Below are 18,381 nucleotides of genomic sequence, written 5' to 3'. Positions count from 1 at the left end.
CACAGAGGCCGAGTGCTTGTGCTCCTTTTGACAAAAATCTCAGCCAGGGCCCTTCGAGAGGACCCAGCAGTCCTTGCTGCAAAGCCTGGGGCTGAATTCAACCCTGAGAACCCATGTGGTGGATAGGCTTCCAGAAATTGTCCTTTCACCCCCACACGGAAGCCACTCCCACCCTCACATTAAATTAAGAAAAAACCCAGCAGGGGATAGGGTGTCAACATGCAGACCAGGTGTCCAAAGTCTTCCTGTCCCAGAGCAACAGCACGCCCGAGCAGCCAGCAAGCGCAGCCATGGGCAATAGAAACCAAGGGGCAGAGGATTGCTGGAGGTAGACCATTGTTGCTGGATATGTTTGTCATCACAACCTCTGGGAGGCAGAGGCAGGAGGGTCTGAAATCAAGGTCACTCTTGGTACGTAGTTGGGGGGCAGCCCAAGCTACATGAGACCCTCTCTGAAACAAAACAAGCCCTGGAAAATGGTTCCTAGTCTACGTAGGCCCCGCACCATGTGAAAAAGGGCCCTGTGAGCCTGGGTGTTTGAAGGAGTGCTGGAGCGCACAGGAGACCCAAGGACACGCTGATGACTGTGGGTGCGCGTTTCCGTCAGTGTGTAGGAGCTGGGCTGAGTGTGGATAGTGTCTAATCTGGGTTAGATTAGAAAAGCAGGGAGCGTGGCCCCAGGCTGAGCCCGGTGGACAGCATGCCAGCCAGGGTGGAGCGGAAGCCAGAGCCTGCTGGGCAGCAGCTCCTTGTGTTTCTGGCCTGGAGTTCCTCCCGCTTTTGGCCTGTTTCATGAGCCAGGAACCGAAACCAGCAACCCTTTCTCCCAGGGGCCACAGCATCTGCTCACTGTTGCCTCATGGCGGGCTCCTTCCCCGAACCCTGACCATCTAAACATTACTGTGGAGTCTGTTTCCTTAGAAACAGGCATCTTGGGCAATCCACAGCAGGTGCTCCCTGGTGATTGATGGGATGGAGGGGACATGGGGTTCTGGAAACATCCTCACCCACATTCTCTTAAGTGCCTGCAAGGCCTACTTTATCCCCAAATCTTGACTCACAGGACAGGGACATGGGGAACCAAGACTACAGACTTCGGTGAAAACCAACCAGGAGTATTTAATACAAACATGAGCAAGTTATCAAAACCTGAGCGGGCAAGCAGTCATCTCCCAGGAGATGGCACCTGCTGGCCGTTGACATTCGATTTGGCTTTAAAGGCACAGTGACCCCCTGGCCCTGCTGGGAAACAACTGCCCAGGCCAAGAGGAGCAGCTCAGTGCAGCTGGGCCGCTAAAGGTCCCAAACACATGAGCAGGCAGGGGACGCCTAAGACGCAGGGGCAGGGAGAAGCTGTGCAAGCAGGTGGGCCTCATTTGCACCCCTCCAGGGGCTTGCAAGGCCACGAGTACCCTGAAACCTAGCGGCCCAGTGGAAGGCCGTGACTCTCTCTTCAGGGTGCGGGAGGGCGTCGTCCTTCCACAGGCAATTCAGGGCGGCCACTCCTCAAGCCAGCGGGAGTGCGAGGCCTGACACACTCCAGGTACCCCAAATGCTTGTTACACAAAGAAACCCATTTTGCTCACTCTCTGTCCTCACACTTAGCACGCAGCCCAGCACACAGGGTGCACAATGCCGATTCCCCTGCAAGCACATCTACCCACTAGAGGGATGAGCACCACTGGGACCCACCCAGCCAGCGAGTGACACACAGGAGGCACTCAAGTCATCAGTGATTCCCAAGATCTTGCACATAGCAGGTGCTGGGTATGTTGAAATTTTTCTTATTTCAGTATTCCCAGAGCTAAGAATGGTGCCCAAGACATAGTATGTCCTCAATAAATACTCAAATGGATTTAAAAATGAGCATATATCCCCAATACCTGACTCAGTCTGATCAATAAACACCTGATGATAGGGAAATCATTATGCCTCTTTCACTGCTGTAATAAGAAACCTTGCTTCATGGTGGACACAAGAGACTAGGCTTGTTCCTGCCGGATCTCCCAGTGCCCAGCCCTGTTCCTGGCATACAGTAAGCACTCCATAAACCTGTGTGCAAGTAGCTGCTGAACAAGACATGGGACAACCCAGCTCATAGAGGCCTCTGTGATTTGCCGAGGTGGCCCTACAGTCTCAGGCAAGCACATGAAGTTTAGACCCCTGGCAGCGACTCTGGCTTTTGGCCAGCTGCCTCAGAGCTCATCACGAGCAGCACTGTCCAGAGGGGACTGGAGCACATCGGAGTTCTTGGCCTCATGGCTCAGTGCCTGCTGTTCCCGCATCTTCTGGGACTTGGCTCGGTCCCAGTCAGTCTTAACCTGCTCATTATTCCACACAACTGAGGTCTCTGTGTCACTCACATAGCCATCATCACCTGTGTAGTGTGTAGGGTAGATAAGGAGGGGCTCTACGGAGAAGGCGCGAAGGTTACGGGGAGAGAAGTGACTCTTGTATTCTGACCTAGGGGAGACAGGAGAGACACAGTGCAGTTGGAGACCAAGGGTTCATTCAGAAAGAGAGCCTCCTTTAGAATCTACTAGGACTCGCTCCACCGCCCCTACCTCCAGAGCCCAACAGTCTCCTGATCTTCCAGGATTCAAAGACCCCAGCCTGCCACCCAACCCCCTCAAATAACGCTTCACAGCCTCCTTACACTGGGTGCTTGTCAAACATGACAGGCAGGAACTCATCAACAGGTAGCATTTTGGCCAGTGGCTTGGCACCAAGCAACTTGCGAGCGCCTTGAAGGGAGATCACATAGGCGAGCGTCCAGTAGGAATAATCAGCCTCCACCAGGTTCCTCACACGAGGCACAGCCTTTTCGGGGTGTTCCACCTGCATGCGCTTTCGGCCCACGTAGCTGGAGTGCAGGATGAGAGACTTGTTACACGGCCCTCACCTGCCAAAGAACGCTACACAGAGACAAGAGACAGGGCTGTGCACCGGGAAATTGGGCGGGAACTGAATCAACCCAAAAGACAGCAGAGCTCTGATATCCTCTAGGCTCCAGACAGCCCCTAAGACCCAGGCTGTGCCTCTGAGCCTTAGTCATGCCCAGGCCGGTACCTGAGGCTGGAGTCCTATCCCACCCCGCCATCACCTCCACTCACATGAGGTCCCAGTCCAGCCCCTCACGTTCCACATCCCGCATGAGGCTCATCAGACGTCGCTTGAAGAAGATCTCAAAACGCAGATCATCCTCAAACACGAGTGATTTCTGTAGTCCCCGGTCTACCACCTGAGGCAAAGCGTCCCAGTGAGTCACAGAGACCAGGCCCAGAGCTGCTGGCTAGGAAGGAAATATGCATCCCAACCTTCCACACCATGTCTCTCTTCTCCCAGTTGTCTGGGCTCTTCTTGCCCAGGTCCTCTGCCTGTGTTCTACCTGTGATACCAAGAAGCCTTCCTCTTGGCAACAACAAGAATGCTTTTCTTGGCTCAATGCCCACAGCATAAGAGACTTTGTTGTCATCCAATGGAGCTAACAGACTGACCACGAGGAACTTCAGGAAAAGAGGGAGGCCATGTGAGCAGCCATCCCCTGGGGCACCAGATGCTCTGCTTCCTGTACCTCATCATCTGAAGCCAACACCCCACCCAGCCCGCCTCCAGTTTGCAGGTCCCAAATCTGGTTCTTGAGTGACACCATGGTGCATCATCAGCTGTTATCTGGTGATATTAATGCCAGAGACCATCACTTCCATAAAAACAGTGAGCAGAGTCAAGTTGTGGGGCAAGGAGGTCTCACTTGCAGATCACAGCCCCAGACCTCACCTATGGTCCCCCTCAATTCCCAGGCTCATTTTCTGCATCTACATGATGCAAGGGCAGCAGCCACCCCACTCAGAAGTACCAGTGACAACATAAAGACAGTTCATGTGACAGTCACCAAAATATAGCCACAGATCCTATGGCAAGTGGCAGCAAGGGATCCACAGTCTTTCCCTGGGCCCGATTTAGTCTGTGAGGAAACCAAGGACTGTGACCCAGGCCTCACTCCAGATACTGACCTCCCTCCAGATGTTGTAGTGGCTGAGGAAGCAGCCCAGCTCTCCCTTGGTGAGTGGTCGTCCATGGTAGGGGTCCCGGTAGCCAGGCAGCATCTGGATGCCCAGGGCCTCCACCTGGCTGGTGTTCATGGCTCTGTGGGCGCCCGGGAGGGAGGAAGATGGTAGCAAAAGAGTAGGACAAGGGTGGGGAGGAAGGACAGGAGGATGGGTACGAGGGAGAGGATGAAGAGAAGAATGAGGAGGGGGAGGATGGTAAGCATGGGAGGAAAGTAAAAAAGATGGGGAGGGGATGTGGGGAAGAAGGTGAGGATGAAGAGGAGGAGGGGCATGGGGAAGAGAAGGATTGAGAGGATGGAAGGAGGAGGAGAGGATGGGATGGGAAGGAGATGGGGAGAGGTGAGGTAGGAGGTTCAGCAGAAGCAGCCCTGTCTACCAATCAACCTCTGCTGTTCTGTGAACGACCCCAGCCTGCTGGCTCTAGTCTATTCCAGACCCCCAGCTTTTACAAGAGCTTATCCCAGGATGATGAGCCCTCTTGACTTCCCGGCTGTGGACACATTCCTCTCTCACATCTGCACTAAGACTCTGCCAGAGTTTCCCTCCATGACTCCCAGACATCCCTGTGCGGAGGCCGCCCACCCTGCATCCTCTCCACACCACGCACTTGCCGTCCACGGCCTCCACCAGCTGGCAGTCGATCTCCTGCTCGTGCAGTGCCCGCAGCATGCGCTCTCTCCGGTCCCGCCTCCGCTTCAGGTTGATCATGAAGACCTGTGGCCGCCAGCCTCAGTGAGGCGGGGTCCAGCCAGCTGTACCCCACCTGGGAAGCCCCAGCTCACCTCGTCAAAACCCATCTTGTCTGCGGTCTTGCTGGGTGCTGAGATGAACTGGGACAGCTGCACTGGCGGATGCTTTACTGGGGACAAGAAAGCAAGGGTCGCAGGGGTGCCAGGGACTATGGGGACCTCCAAGCCCCCAGTATGACTGGGCTATGCTACCATCTCAGCTGCAACACCCCAGGGGCAGCCTGGAGCTTCCAGGCCGCTCTGACTGGTCAGGCTCCTCTTCTGGCCCTAACAGTGTCAGGGCTTGCCCGTCAAGGCACTGTCCCTGCTCTAACTCCACCTAACATGCTGGGAGAGATGTGAGTATACTCCCAGGGCCCAGCACAGAGCCTGGTATACAGCAAGTGCTCAATAGCTACAGAGGATTATCCCAGCAGTGTATGTGTGATGGCTTGAGCGAGCCACATTCTCCGAGCATCACAGAAGTGCAGGAAGGCTCATACTGTCTGCTGTCCATCCAGACATGTCCCCCTAAAAGTAACATGGGTGTCCCAACCCCAGGAACATTAAGTGACTTCAGTGAAAAAGAAGATCAGGCTTTTTTGTATGGGGTCTCAAGCTGTAGCCCAGGATAGCCTGCAACTCTTCATCCCTTAGCCTCAGCCTCCAGAAAGCCGAAGAACTCTGCAGTGACAGGGACTATGTTTCTCCCAGTCACACCCCAGGCATAGGGACTGTCACCGTGGGATGCATGCAAGATGGCCAAGGCAATGGTCCCAGGAGACTTACCCATGACCTCCAGTTGCACATGCATGAAGCTCTCTGCCTCATCCTGCAGGGTGCTGTGTGCACGCAATGGCACGGGCAGGAAGCCATACACCTCCTTATTGCACACATACATCTGCACCTCTGGGGGCAAGAGGCAAGGCTGTGACCACGCACTTGAGGAGGGCTGCAGCCAGCCTGGGCCGCCTGACACCTCACTGCAAGCAAACATGACTGTTCTTCATTTCAGATTTTGGTCCTTCTTAAAAAATGGAAAAACTGATTTTTGTTTGTGGGTGTCAAACTCTGGTTTGGGGTAACTTTTCTCTTTCTTTCTTCTTTCTCTTTCTTTTTCTTCCTCTCTCTTCCACTCTCCCCCTCCCTCCCTCTCTTGGGTTTTTTTCAAGACAGGGATTCTCTGTGTAGTCCTGGCTGACCTGGAACTTACTCTGTTGACCAGGCTGGCCTGGAGCTCAGAGATCTGCCTGCCTCTGCCTCCTGAGTGCTGGGATTAAAGGCGTGCACACTCATGCTCTCTGTGCTGTTTTCTTGAAAATAGCCACACTGCAGTTTCCTGCCTCCCTCTTGCCTGAGTTTCCCATTCTCTAGTCTTTGTTCCTTGTAGTAAATGGAAAACATTAAATGCAAAATTCCAGGGCCATTGAGATGATTAATCTGGTAAAGGCCCTTGCCACCAAGCCCAAAGACCTGAGTTCCATCCCCAGGACCCACAGCGGAAGGAGACTGCCTCCTGCAGGCTGTCCTCACCTTCACATGTGTGGCACGGTGTGAGCACACAAAGTAACTAGATAAGGTGCACACTGAGGAGGGAGACACCTGCTCTCATTCTGGTCTCCACCCACCACAGGCCGAACATGCTCATGCACACACACCCACAGAAAAACGAGAAGATGAAGATACTGCCCACAAGTCTTTTTTGTTTGGTATGGGATCTCACTGTGTGTGTCACAAATTTTCCATCCTCCTGCCTCAGCCTCCCAAGTCCCAGGATCACAGGTTTGAACTACCACACCTGATGATCAACAGGTTTTATGGAGCTGAGGAGGAGGCCAATAAGGCACCAGACACTGGGTCCCTGGAACACAGGACGCTCCCTGAATATAGCTGTGCCGAGAGCCATCTGCAGGCTGCACCTTTGTTCTTTGGATGCGGTGTGTGGAACGAATGCAACCACAGTGGCCTCACTCACCTGCCTGCTTGCAGGAGAAGGCAAAGACAATGATGTCGTCAAAAGACCAGGTGTAGTCCGGGTGTGGCGGGTAGAAGGCCAGCTTCCTGGATGCAGCCTTACGCAGATCAATGAGGAAGGTGGAGTGCACCATGGGAACCGCAAAGCAGCCCCTGCGGTCTCGTTTTCGGATGGGGATGTAGGCAGGAGTGCGCTTGTAGTAGCCCTGCAGGAGGATGGGGAGTGGTGGTCAGGGGTCCTGGAGCACACAGTGGGAAGTGTAAGAGCCTCAAAGGCAAGAATGGGGTGCGTGTGATAGCTGCGGCCAGCTACCGCGGGCCTCCCCAAGAGCTCTGTGCTCTGCAGTAGCTCCATGTTGCATTCACCAATCAGCAGAGATGGCTATGTCAATTGGGACCATTGTCTGATAGTGGAATTCCCGGATCAAGCCATGCCTGAAGGCCCCGGCACTGCCACCTCCTACCTGTAGCTCCGTGCATTTGGGCCAGTCTCTCTCTGTTGATGCTTCAAGCTCAGTAATGAAGGGGTTGGAGCACCTGCAGACCCACCCCACTGCTTGTCTGGGGATTACCCCAATGGTGCCTGTCCCAGTGCCCGCCCTACCTGGGAAGTCATCCCACACCAGAAGTTGGAGTATGCTGCGCGGGAGTCCAGCATGGGGGCCGCCACCGTCTTGTTCTCAGCGATGAGCAGGCTCAGGGTGTCAGGGTTGGTGATTAAGTTGTCGCTATCCACAAACTGCAAAAGGTTCACCTGCTGTCAGCCTGACCAGGTACAGGTAGGCGTGGGCATCCCATGGAGACCTAGGTTCTTTGTGTCTGTGCGAGGCTGGAGGATCGGCTTAGTGGTTTAGTGTACTGGCTGCTCTTGCAGTACCTGGTTCAGTTCCCACACCCACGAGGCAGCTCACAACCACCTGTAACTCGTTTCAGGGCACCTAACACCTTCTTCTGGCTTCTATGGGCACCAGACAGGTATGTGGCACACAGACATGCGTGCAGTAAAAACACATTCATTTATAAAGTAATAATGATGATGCTGATGATAGTTGAGCTGTGAGGCCAGGGCGTGGCTCAGTGGGGTAAAGCTATTACTGCAGACACGTAAGAACCTGAGGGGCACGCCTAGCATCAGCCGAGAAAGTGGAGTCTTACACTTCGGAAACAGTAGCAGGTGGGAACCAGCTTCAGGGAGACCGTGACTCAGGGAGTAACACACAAATCCTGGCCATTAGGGCTTCGGGAAAGGCTGGTAGGCAGGCCTGGGCTTTACCTCATGTGCTGCAAGTGCCAGCGCCAGCACGTTATTACACATATGCGGATTACCCAACCTGCACCGGGAACAGACCTGGCGTTTGCTCTGGTTTTGACCACTGATCCACAGGGATCCATTGCTCCTGTGAAATTTCTGGACACTGGGATCAACTGCCACCTGCCCTCCCTGCCACCCAGGGCCAGGCTCTATGGCTCTGTGGTGTCCCCAACTGGGGAGGTCGCGGCCTCTGGGGAGCACTGCAGTCAAGTGCTAGCCCCGCCCAGCCCCTGCCAACAGTGTAAGCTTGTATGCGCAGGGCAGCCTGGGAGAACCCCAAAAACATTAGAGAAAGGTGCACTCTAACTTTCCTCATGGGCCAGATCACAAACACCACCTTGGATGGAGGCCAGCATTCGGAATATTACTCAGGCACTAGAAAAACACACAGTAAGTAGACCACACTGAGGGACACACAGGACAGTATGTGGTCCGAGGGCAGAGACGGTCCTGAACAGGAAGATGCAGTCATGGAGGGAGGCTGACCAGGGGCTGCTGGGGCCTGCGAGGATGGCAGACCGCACTCCAGAGGTGGAAGGTTCTCAGGAGGTGAGAGCTGCACACTGTGATGACAGAACTGTGCGCATTAAAAGGTGGATTTGGTGCAGCTCAAGAAAATCAAACAGCTACAAAGTGACCTGACGAGGTTCTTGTTCTCTGGGCACATAACATCCATAGCTTCTGTAGCAAGAGGGTAGAAGCAGGAGGATCTCGTTGGGTTTGAGGCCAGCCTGGTCTACAGAGCAAGTTCTAGGACTGCAAGGGCTACACAGAGAGACCCTGCCTCAAAACGACCTTCCCATTAAAACACCAAGGAACTGACTTCATAGCCTAGTGCTGTGCTCCCAAGCCCCAGAGCCCCACAAAGCTGCTTTGAGCCGCCCTCACGGTGACCTCCAGCCACGCTGACGGGGAGCTGTGGAGACCACATGAGCAAACAGGAGGCACAGGAACATAGTATCTGTTCTGGAAAGCTCCAAAAGGCTCCACAAAGCTCTGGGTGCTTCTGGAAGCCCCAAAGCGTCACAGACCCATGCATGTCTCTCCTACCCTGAGCAGCAACTTTCCCATCTCCAGCACGGGCCAAGGAGCTGGGTCCGCCTTCTGCCCTCTGAAGTGTTTTTGTCCTCCCAAGCTGATGTCACCTAACTTCCCCTGGGCCTTCCCCATAGCAGGCTCCATCCACCCAGCATTCAGCAGGAGTCTCCTCCAGGCCTGACAACCTGAGTTCACCCTGGACTCATAGGGTAAAAGGAGCGAACAGACAGCCCTAAGTTGTCCCCAGTCTCTGCAAGATTATGGCTACCCAGGACCACCCATAAATAAATACACACATACATGCATACGTACATACATAAAACTAAGAAAACAAAACAAAATGCTACTGCCCATGGCAAGGTGAGGGAAGGAATGTCAGAAAAGTGCCAAGCAACAGAGCTCTGCCAAGCTCACAGCCCCTCCCAGTGGCCTCCCTGTGAAAGCACGGTGGGCACTACCCCACTACCCGCCTTCTTTGTCCCTTGGCTGAGTCCCCTGCAGGCACGCCTATAGTGCCATCCTGGTTGCAAGGGTTACGGCTCAGACCCCACCAACCGTGCTGTGACTTTCCCTCACAGTGCTAACCCTGTGAGAGTGGGGTCCCTGAAGATGCATGAGGACAGGGCTAGATGCCCTGCCCAGCACATGAGACCCCCACAAGACCTGGGCTTCATCTCAGCACCTGCACGAAGAGAAAGAGCCAGGTTCAGTGAGAGGGCTCACACCAGTCATCTCAGGACCCAGGAGGAAGGCTGAGGGAGGGAGACACAGAAAGCAACACAGCATGGAATTACAGCAAAGAGAACTAGGAGAGCCTGAAATCCACAGCCACCCCAATGCAAGCCAGACCCAGTGGCCACCACACACCTGACTCCAACTCAGCAGAGCGGCCCCAGGCTGGTCAGGACAGGGCAGACAACCATAAACACTCAGCCTGATGTATGTGTGTGTGTACACGCACACACACACACACACACACACACACACACACACTTTATTGGGGAGAGATAGATGGCCTGGCTGTCAACAGCACTGGCTGCTCTTCCCAACACCCCAGGTTCTGTTCTACACACCCACAAGGCAGCTCCTAACCACCTGGAGCTGGAATCTGATGCCCTCCTATGGAGGCACCTGTGTCCATGGGTGCACAGCGTACATGCAGGTAAAACACCCATAAACACAACATAGATAGATAGATAGATAGATAGATAGATAGATAGATAGATAGATAGATACGTACGTACATACATACATACATACATATATAAATAGATACATAGATACATACATACATAGATACATACATACATACAAACATAGATACATACAAACACAGATACATAGATAGATAGATAGACAGACAGACAGATAGATAAATCTAGCAGGGTGTGGTGGCTCAAACCTTTAACCCCAGAATTCAGAAGGCAGAGAAATCTCTGAGTTCAAGGACAGCCTGGTCTACATGGGTAGTTCTAGGACAGCCAGACCTAGGCAGAGAAACTCTTGTCTCAAAATAAAAAAATAAATACATAAACCTTTTCTTTTCTTGTTTGTTTTTATTTTGAGACTAGGTTTCTTTGTGTAGCCCTGGCTGTCCTGGAACTCTCCACATAGATCAGGATGGCCTTGAACTCACAGATTCACCTGTTTCTGCCTCCCAAGTGCAGATTAAAGGCTGCACCACCACCGCCCAGATCATAAATAATTTTTCTTTTTTTTTCTATTTTTGCTTTTTGAGACAGGGTTTCTCTGTGTAGCTGTGGCTGTCCTGGACTTGCTTTGTAGACCAGGGCGGTCTCGAACTCACAGAGATCCGCCTGCCTCTGCCTTCCAGAATGCTGGGATTACAACTAGGCAGGCATGTGGCAACTGGGGGCATGTGAGTGTGGTGCCTGCACAGAGTAGAAGAGACATCAGGTTGTAGGACCTGGGTTATAGGCAGCTGTGGGCTGATCCTGGGTCTTCTGCAGGACAAGACAGCATGCCTACCTACTGAGCCAGCTCTCCAGCCCCATCATAGTTGCAGGACAGTCTTGCTCTCCCACCCAGGCTAGCCTGTAATTCTTCATCCTCCTGCCTCAGGGTTCACAGAGCTAGGTTACCTCAGAACTCCTGGCACTGTAGCCCTAGCGGCTTCCTACTTAGAGGCTACTGCAGGCCAGGACCAGGAAGTGAGGGCCAGGCCTCAGGCTTTCATCACTTACACACCCCTCGCTCGTGACCTCTGCTGCTTTTGTGAGCCACAAAAGCTCAGTCCCCAGAACCCACACAGTAGGAAAGAACTGACTCCTGCAAGTTGTCCTCTGACCTTGAATGCCCCTCACACAAATAATGCTATTTTAAAACAGGTATTTAAAATACATACAACCTAGTGCCCAACCCCAAGGGATACAAAAGCCCACTTGTTTTTTATTTAAGGGCCTAAGATGGAACCCAGGGGCTCAAGTATTCTCAGCAAGCACTCTACAGAAAGAGCCATAGCCACAGCCCACTCCCTCTCCTTTTTGGGGGGGAGTTTTGACACAGGGTTTCTCTGTGTAGTCCTGGAACTCACTCTGTAGACCAGACTGACCTTGAACTCAGACATCGACCTGCCTCTGCCTCCCAAGTGCTGGGATTAATGATGTGTGCCACTACCTGGCTTCCTTCTTTCTTTCTAATCCTCAGTTTCTCCTTCTGAAAAATGGGGTTACTAGTGACTCCTCTACTCCCCCCCTCCAGACTTTCCCACTCAGAGACTCACCAGGATGTAGTCAGCCCACATGTCCCGAGCTGACTTCAGAGCCGCTTGGCGCAACTTCATGACATGCTCGTATCGGGAGTCAGACCAGTGCTTGGGACCCTCTTCGTCTGGGTAGGAGCTGTGAAGGACTAGCTGTGACATAGGGACCATGGGGCATTGCGGGGTCCCAGAGAGCCCAGCACATATGGAGGGGGTCACAGAGGCTTCACAGGGGAAGCAGGCAAATGGATCTGAAGGCCTCCAAGTAGCATACAGGAAGGGTGCAGGGCACAGGGTCCTGGACACCAGCACAGCACATGCAAGTGTCCAGGGACACAAAAGGTGCTGGCAAGGTGAGGGCCAAGGAAAGCTATGAATGGCTGGAAGACCTCCGGGCCACGGAGGTGCCTCCGAGTGCTCACACATTACAGATGCAGTCCTATAGGCTCTGAGCTTTGCTCCCTTGGTGCAAGGATGGCGGACATCTGTGAGTCCAGCACTCAGGAGGCCAGCCTGGACCACACAGTGAAACAGGCTTATCATGAAATTAAACAGGAGTGTGTGTGCTGGCAAGACCCAGGAACAATGGCAACAGCAAACACATAAAGGAATTCCACCACAGAGGTGTGGCAGGTGTGTCCAAGGCTGGGCAATAGAGTGAAGGGGAGTGGGGACAGGGTCTGCTGGAGAGGGGGAGCTGCCTGTGACCCTGAGGGTAGGCTTGGGTGTGCTAAGTCCTAGCTTGCCAAGCTTCAGTCTTACAGTCGGGGCTCACCTGGGTTCCTCTGCTGGCCGCCACTCCACAGAGTGGTACAAACCCTTTACAGCCACCAGCCATTCTCGAAGTATGGCTGAAGTGTTGTCACTGTTGTGATCTGTGGCGACCCTGTGAGCACAGACAGAACAAGAGGATGGCACCAGAGGCTTCCCTTGCTGGCTCAGTCCCCACCACCTAGATAAAACTCTGCGCTCTGAGCCTGTTGCTCATCAGTGACAAGTGAGGTCAACGCCCAGCTCACGGGTACACAGCTGAAGGAAACCTGCTACTTTGGAAAGCACACTGGTGTGAGGTCCTGTCACAAAGGAAAACTGTAAAAGAAAGAAAACTGAGTTGAGAAGTCAGAAGTTCTCAGGCCTGGGCGTCTTCATAGCTGCCTTGTCCCCTTGTTAGGGTCCATTTCTCCCCACAGCCTTCAGGTCACTCATGAGTCTGATTAAATCTGGGAACCTGTTAAGTTCATTGACTTTGTTAGCGTGGAATGCTGACCTGAGCCTAGGAAAGCTGATCTGGAAGTTGCGCAGTGCGCTACAAGAGTCTGAAAACATCAGCCTGGCCCATTCTGAGGGAATCAGGAGTCACAGGTCGCTGTGGCGACATGCAGCAACCCAGAATAGATTTTTATGTCCTTGGGGGGGCGGGGGCAGCAGCTCGGGGTCCCAAACAACAATAAGAACTATGCAAGGTACTTCGGGTACACAGCTGAGTCCCCTCAAGAACATGACCGGGTACCCGAGTGCATATTCTAAGTCCCCAGGTAGAAAACCGAGCCCCTCGGGAGCACAGCCGAGTCTCCGAGGTGCACAGCCGAGCCCACCAAGCGCACAATCAGTCCCTCGGTCACAAAACTGAGTCCCCGACTGCACCGCCGAGAGTCCCCAAGCTCGCGCCGGGCCGCGGCTCACCACAGGGCCGTGCGTTCCCGTGGGTGGCGCAGCTGCTCCAGAGCGCCCAGGGTTGCTGGCAGCGCGGGCGCCGCGTTTCGCGCCAGCAGCGCAATGAGCACGCGCGGCGCCTGAAGCGGCGACTCCGGGCTCCAGCGCTCCTCCGGGAAGTAGCCGTCCGCGCCGTGCGGGCCGCCCAACGGCGGCAGCAACAGGAGCAGCGGCAGCAACGGCAGCCCGCATGATGCGCCGGGAAAGGCCGCCATCGCGCCACGCGTCGCCTTTAAGCCGCTTTTCGGCCGGCGGACAAGGGCCAAGCCTTAAGGGGAGGGTGGGAGGGGAGAAGAAGGGCCTCACCCAAGCCCCGCCCCTGACGCTTTCCTTAAAGGGAAGTGGCCCAGAGGCCCAAATGTAAGTCCTGGAGGAGTGGGCCCGACAAGGGCTTGCCTTTAAGAGCTTAAAACACTGCTCTTGCGCGGACCCCAACAGTTCCCACCCGCTGGACGTCACTTGCAGGGCGGTTCCGGAAGACCCGCCCCTAGCTCAAGAAGTCGCAGAGAAGCTCTGTGACCCAACCCAGGGCATGCTGCTGTTCCTAGGAGCCCTCACTACCGTGGCGCCTGCTTAGAACCGTGTCAGCCTCCATCTCCCGGGTCGCGACATGGTGGTTTTCGCTTGTTTGTTGCTTATGATGAGCAAGCAGTGTGGCTCAGTGGATGAGAGCGCGTGCTGACAGTGTGGCGCCCCAGTTGGATCCGCAGACCCCGCATGGTGTGTTGTGGGATGGTTTTGTGCACTGTGCATCCAGTTGCTGATTTCCGCGCCCGGAGACCTGGTGGCAGTCCCGGCTTGGGCACTGTCATCTCTATGAAGAAGCTCCTGTGTCAATGGTGTGTAAAAATTACACAGGACCCGGTATCATTTGAAGTCATTGAAGTCATTTGAGGTCAGCAGCAGAAAAATTCTTTCACAGAGCAATTAAACAGCCCAGTCAGAGCAGCTTCAATAGATAAGACTCAGAAGGAACCAGAAAACAAGAATTTTGGCAAACTGCTATAAACGGCCGGAGGTCGAAGCTAAAAGTATTTAAAGAATGTTGAGGGGCTGGAAAGATGGCTCAGCAGTTAAGAGCAAGGGCTGCTCTCCCGAGGACCTGGGTTCAATTCCCAGCACCCACATGTCAGCTCACAACTGTCTGTAACTCCTGTTTTAGGGGATCTGATACCCTCACACAGATATCCATGCCGTTAAAACACCAATGCAGATGGGAGAGTAGGACAAGGAGGAAAGGGGCTGTGATTGGGATGTAAAATGAATAAATGAAAAATATAACGGTTAAAATTGAAGGAATGGTAGACATTGGAGTAGATGTAACAATACTCTCACCAAAAAATTCACCTTCAGATTGGCCTCTTCAGCAGGTAGATACTCAATTCCAACGGGCTGGAACCTTATCTCAGGTAAAACAAAGTATAAAATAGCTTAAATGTATAGGCCCAGAAGGTCAAATAGGAAAATTAAGGCCACACATAGCTGATATGGCCATGTATGTACGGTGAACAGATCTGTTGCTTCAATAGAAGACATGCATTAGCCTCCCTCCAACTTCAGGGACAAGCCATAAAATAGTAGATGCTCCTGATAAAGACATTTTAAAATGCTATCAAAGACTGTTACAGACTGTCCAGGCTGTCCATAAACAGGGCACAGCTTTATGTGGGACACCACTGCTGATAAACACCGACTGCCTTGCCACTAAGGTGGTTAACTGGCAAATCTGGGTAACAGAGCAATGGCCTCTGACAAAGCCAGATCGCAAGCACTACAACAGCTAGTTCAAGAGCAGCTGGGCATATGGAAGACTCCAACAGCCCTGGGAATTTTCCTGTATTAAAAAGAAATCTAGCAAATGTAGGACGTTGACAGATCTGAGAGCAATTAATAAAATCATTCAGCCAATGGGCTTTTTACAGCCTGGAATCCCATTGCCTTTACTTGTTAGCTAAGGAATGACGTATTATAGTAAATGACTTAAAACATTGCTTTTTGCCATCCCTTTACAAGAATAAGATAAAGGTTTGCTTTCTCAATACCTACTTATAATAATAGTTTTCCAAAAAGAGATATCACTGAAAAGTTGCCATAAGGAATAGTTCTATGTTATGTCAACATTTTGTGCAACAACCATTAGAAATAATTTGTAAGCAATTTCCTTAATCTATAATTTACCATTGTATGGATGATACTTTGCTGGGTGAATCAAATGGAGATACCTTAGGGGAAAAAAAAACAAAAAAACGTTTTAGGATTACAGATTGCTCCCGAAAAAAAAAATACAGAGGTACCTTTGTATTACAGGTGACACACACCTTTAATCCTAGCACTTGGGAGGCAGAGGCAGGTGGATTTCTGTGAGTTCAAGGCCAGCCTGGTCTACAAAGAGAGTCTAGGACAGCTAGGGCTGTTTCACAGAGAAATCATGTCTTTAGGAAAAACAAAACAAAACAAAACACCAAAAAAAAAAAAAAAAACCCAAAAAATAAAAAAACCAAGAGAAGATTCTATTAATTATCTAGGATGTAGGTCTGCAGAAAATTCAGCCACAGAAAGTACAAATCAGGAGAGGCCAATTAAGAACACTTAATGAGTTTAAAAAATTGCTGGGAGACATTAATTGACTAAGGCCCACAATTGGAGTAATTATTCAAGAGCTAAGTAATTTATTTCAAAACTTACAAGGGAATAAGGACTTAAATAGTCTAAGAAAATTATCAGCTGAGGCTGAGAGAGAACGGCTCTGGTAGAAAGGAGGCACGTGTGGCTGCTGGATCCAGAGCGGCACTGGGTTTTAGTCACGTTCTCCTTCTACTCGTTCCCACAGGGATTCTTATGCAGAGAGAAGATAATATCTTAGAATGGATATTTTTAGCACATAAACGGAGCAAAAAATTAATGACCTTCATAAAAAGGTTCTGAATTGATTCTAAAGGGGAAAATGAGACTTCATCAATTAGCAGGAATAGGGCCAGCAGAAATTGTAATACCTTTTACTAACGCTGGTATTGCCTCATTATGGGCCGAAAATGAACATTTGAAAAGAGCTTCCAGGAGACTGGAGAGATGGTTCAGTGGTTAAGGACACTGTCTGCTTTCTCCAGGGGTCCCGAGTTCAATTCCCAGTAACTACATGGTGGCTCACAACCAACTATAATGCAATCTGATGCCCTCTTCTGGCATGCAGATAGAGCACTCATATGCATTAAAGAAATCTATAAGTCTTAAAAAAGAGAGAGAGAGAGAGAGAGAGATCTTGCAGTTGTTTTTTGTTTTTGGGTTTTTTTGTTTGTTTGTTTGTTTTTGTTTTTTTTTTTTTTTTTGAGAAATCAATGACAAATGCTTCCAAACCAGGTAACTTCAGTTTATAAAAAGAACTAATTTGATCATATGGTAAAAGGGACACCAATTTCTGGAACACCTACATTCCTACATTCTACACTGATGTGAATAAACCAGGAAAAGCAGGTTATATGTCAGAAAAAACAAGTAGCATGGCTCAGAGTCCACATGATAGAGTTAAAAACTCTGAGTTGTATGTCATTCTTATGGTAGTATATGATTTTCCTGGATCTCTAAATATAGTTTCTATCTCAATATGCAGAGTTGTTTTGCATATAGGAACTTCTGAACTTATTCAGGATGATTAAGGATTAACTTCACTACAACAAGTAATCAGAAATAGAAATCATCCTTTGTATATAACACATATCAGATCCCATATGGGTCTACCAGGTGCTCGAGCACAAGGTAATGATGAGATCGTTTAGGTATTAACAGGAAATGTGCTAGAAACCTCTGAATTTTATTTAAAAAAGAAATACCATGTTAACAGCAAAGGTTTGAAGAATTCTTTGATCATTTGGCAACAAGCCAAATGATCTTTATTTTAACCAAACTCCATTATCTTCTGGAAGTAACTCTAAAGGTACTAAAGAAATTAATTTGCCACTTCTCAATTTGCAGAGTTTGGTGAACTGAAATATGCGCTGCATACTATAGACACATATTCAGGATTGCAATGGGCAACGGCTCTAAGTTCTGGAAAGGCTGACTGTGTAATCACACATTTGTAATGAGTTATAGAAACTGTGGGAGTACCCTTACAGATGGAGACTGTCAGGTCCCAGCATATGTCTCGAGGAAAATGAAATCATTTTTGCATATTATGACATAAAGCATGTTATAGGTGGACCACATAATCCCACAGGACAAGCAGTTGTGGAAAGACCTAACTGTACTTTACAGGAGAGGCTTAACAAACAAGAAAGGGGTAGTGAGAACCCCCAGGGATGGATTACATAATGCTTTATTAACTTTAAACATTTTAAATGCTAATGAACGAAACAACAGTAACTGAGAAACATTGGATTATGAAAAAACAAACAAACTGCTGAACTAGATCAGCCTGTCTATTTTAACGATGTCTTCATCATGTTTCAACAGAAGAAAAGCTATGGATTCCATACAAATCAATAAAAATCAGATATGACCAAGGGAGATCCCCTAAAGATCTCTGTAAATAGGAAAAATGGAATCAAGAAGACTAACAAAACAGATAACGTAATTTGCTGATCCCTCTGCATGGGGGCAGCTCTGAGACTGGCTGAGATAATATTCATCCATGCCATATGAAAGAATGGCATGGTAAGTCCTGAGGACTCTGTAGCCAATAGGATTTATTGGCTATGTATAATATGGCATGTATGAAAATTTATATCACAATTTGATTATATAGTCCAAACTAACTTATAAAGAAAGACGGATTCCTTTTACTCACTCAAAGAGCAGAGAATCAACTTTAGCTCATCTGGGCACACT

The 18,381-nt window shown here is 50.7% G+C and overlaps 1 protein-coding gene across 1 annotated transcript; it reads right to left on the bottom strand.

Annotated features, from left to right (window-relative positions):
* Window positions 1-1,099: 1,099 nt before the first annotated feature.
* Window positions 1,100-13,805, bottom strand: Colgalt1 (collagen beta(1-O)galactosyltransferase 1). The gene is made up of 12 exons (XM_055618758.1): window positions 13,528-13,805; window positions 12,620-12,730; window positions 11,866-11,983; window positions 7,377-7,511; window positions 6,774-6,978; window positions 5,588-5,707; window positions 4,853-4,929; window positions 4,678-4,784; window positions 4,014-4,146; window positions 3,114-3,241; window positions 2,657-2,863; window positions 1,100-2,463 (listed from the first exon to the last, which is right to left on the bottom strand). The coding sequence occupies exons 1-12, from the start codon at window positions 13,770-13,772 to the stop codon at window positions 2,196-2,198; spliced, it is 1,854 nt and encodes a 617-aa protein (XP_055474733.1). The 5' UTR covers window positions 13,773-13,805; the 3' UTR covers window positions 1,100-2,195.
* Window positions 13,806-18,381: the final 4,576 nt, after the last annotated feature.

The sequence above is a fragment of the Psammomys obesus genome, unplaced genomic scaffold (genome assembly GCF_907164565.1).
Source record: "Psammomys obesus unplaced genomic scaffold, mPsaObe1.curated_primary_1811, whole genome shotgun sequence".
Taxonomy (NCBI): domain Eukaryota; kingdom Metazoa; phylum Chordata; class Mammalia; order Rodentia; family Muridae; genus Psammomys; species Psammomys obesus.
This window is presented reverse-complemented; position numbering and strand designations above follow the sequence as displayed.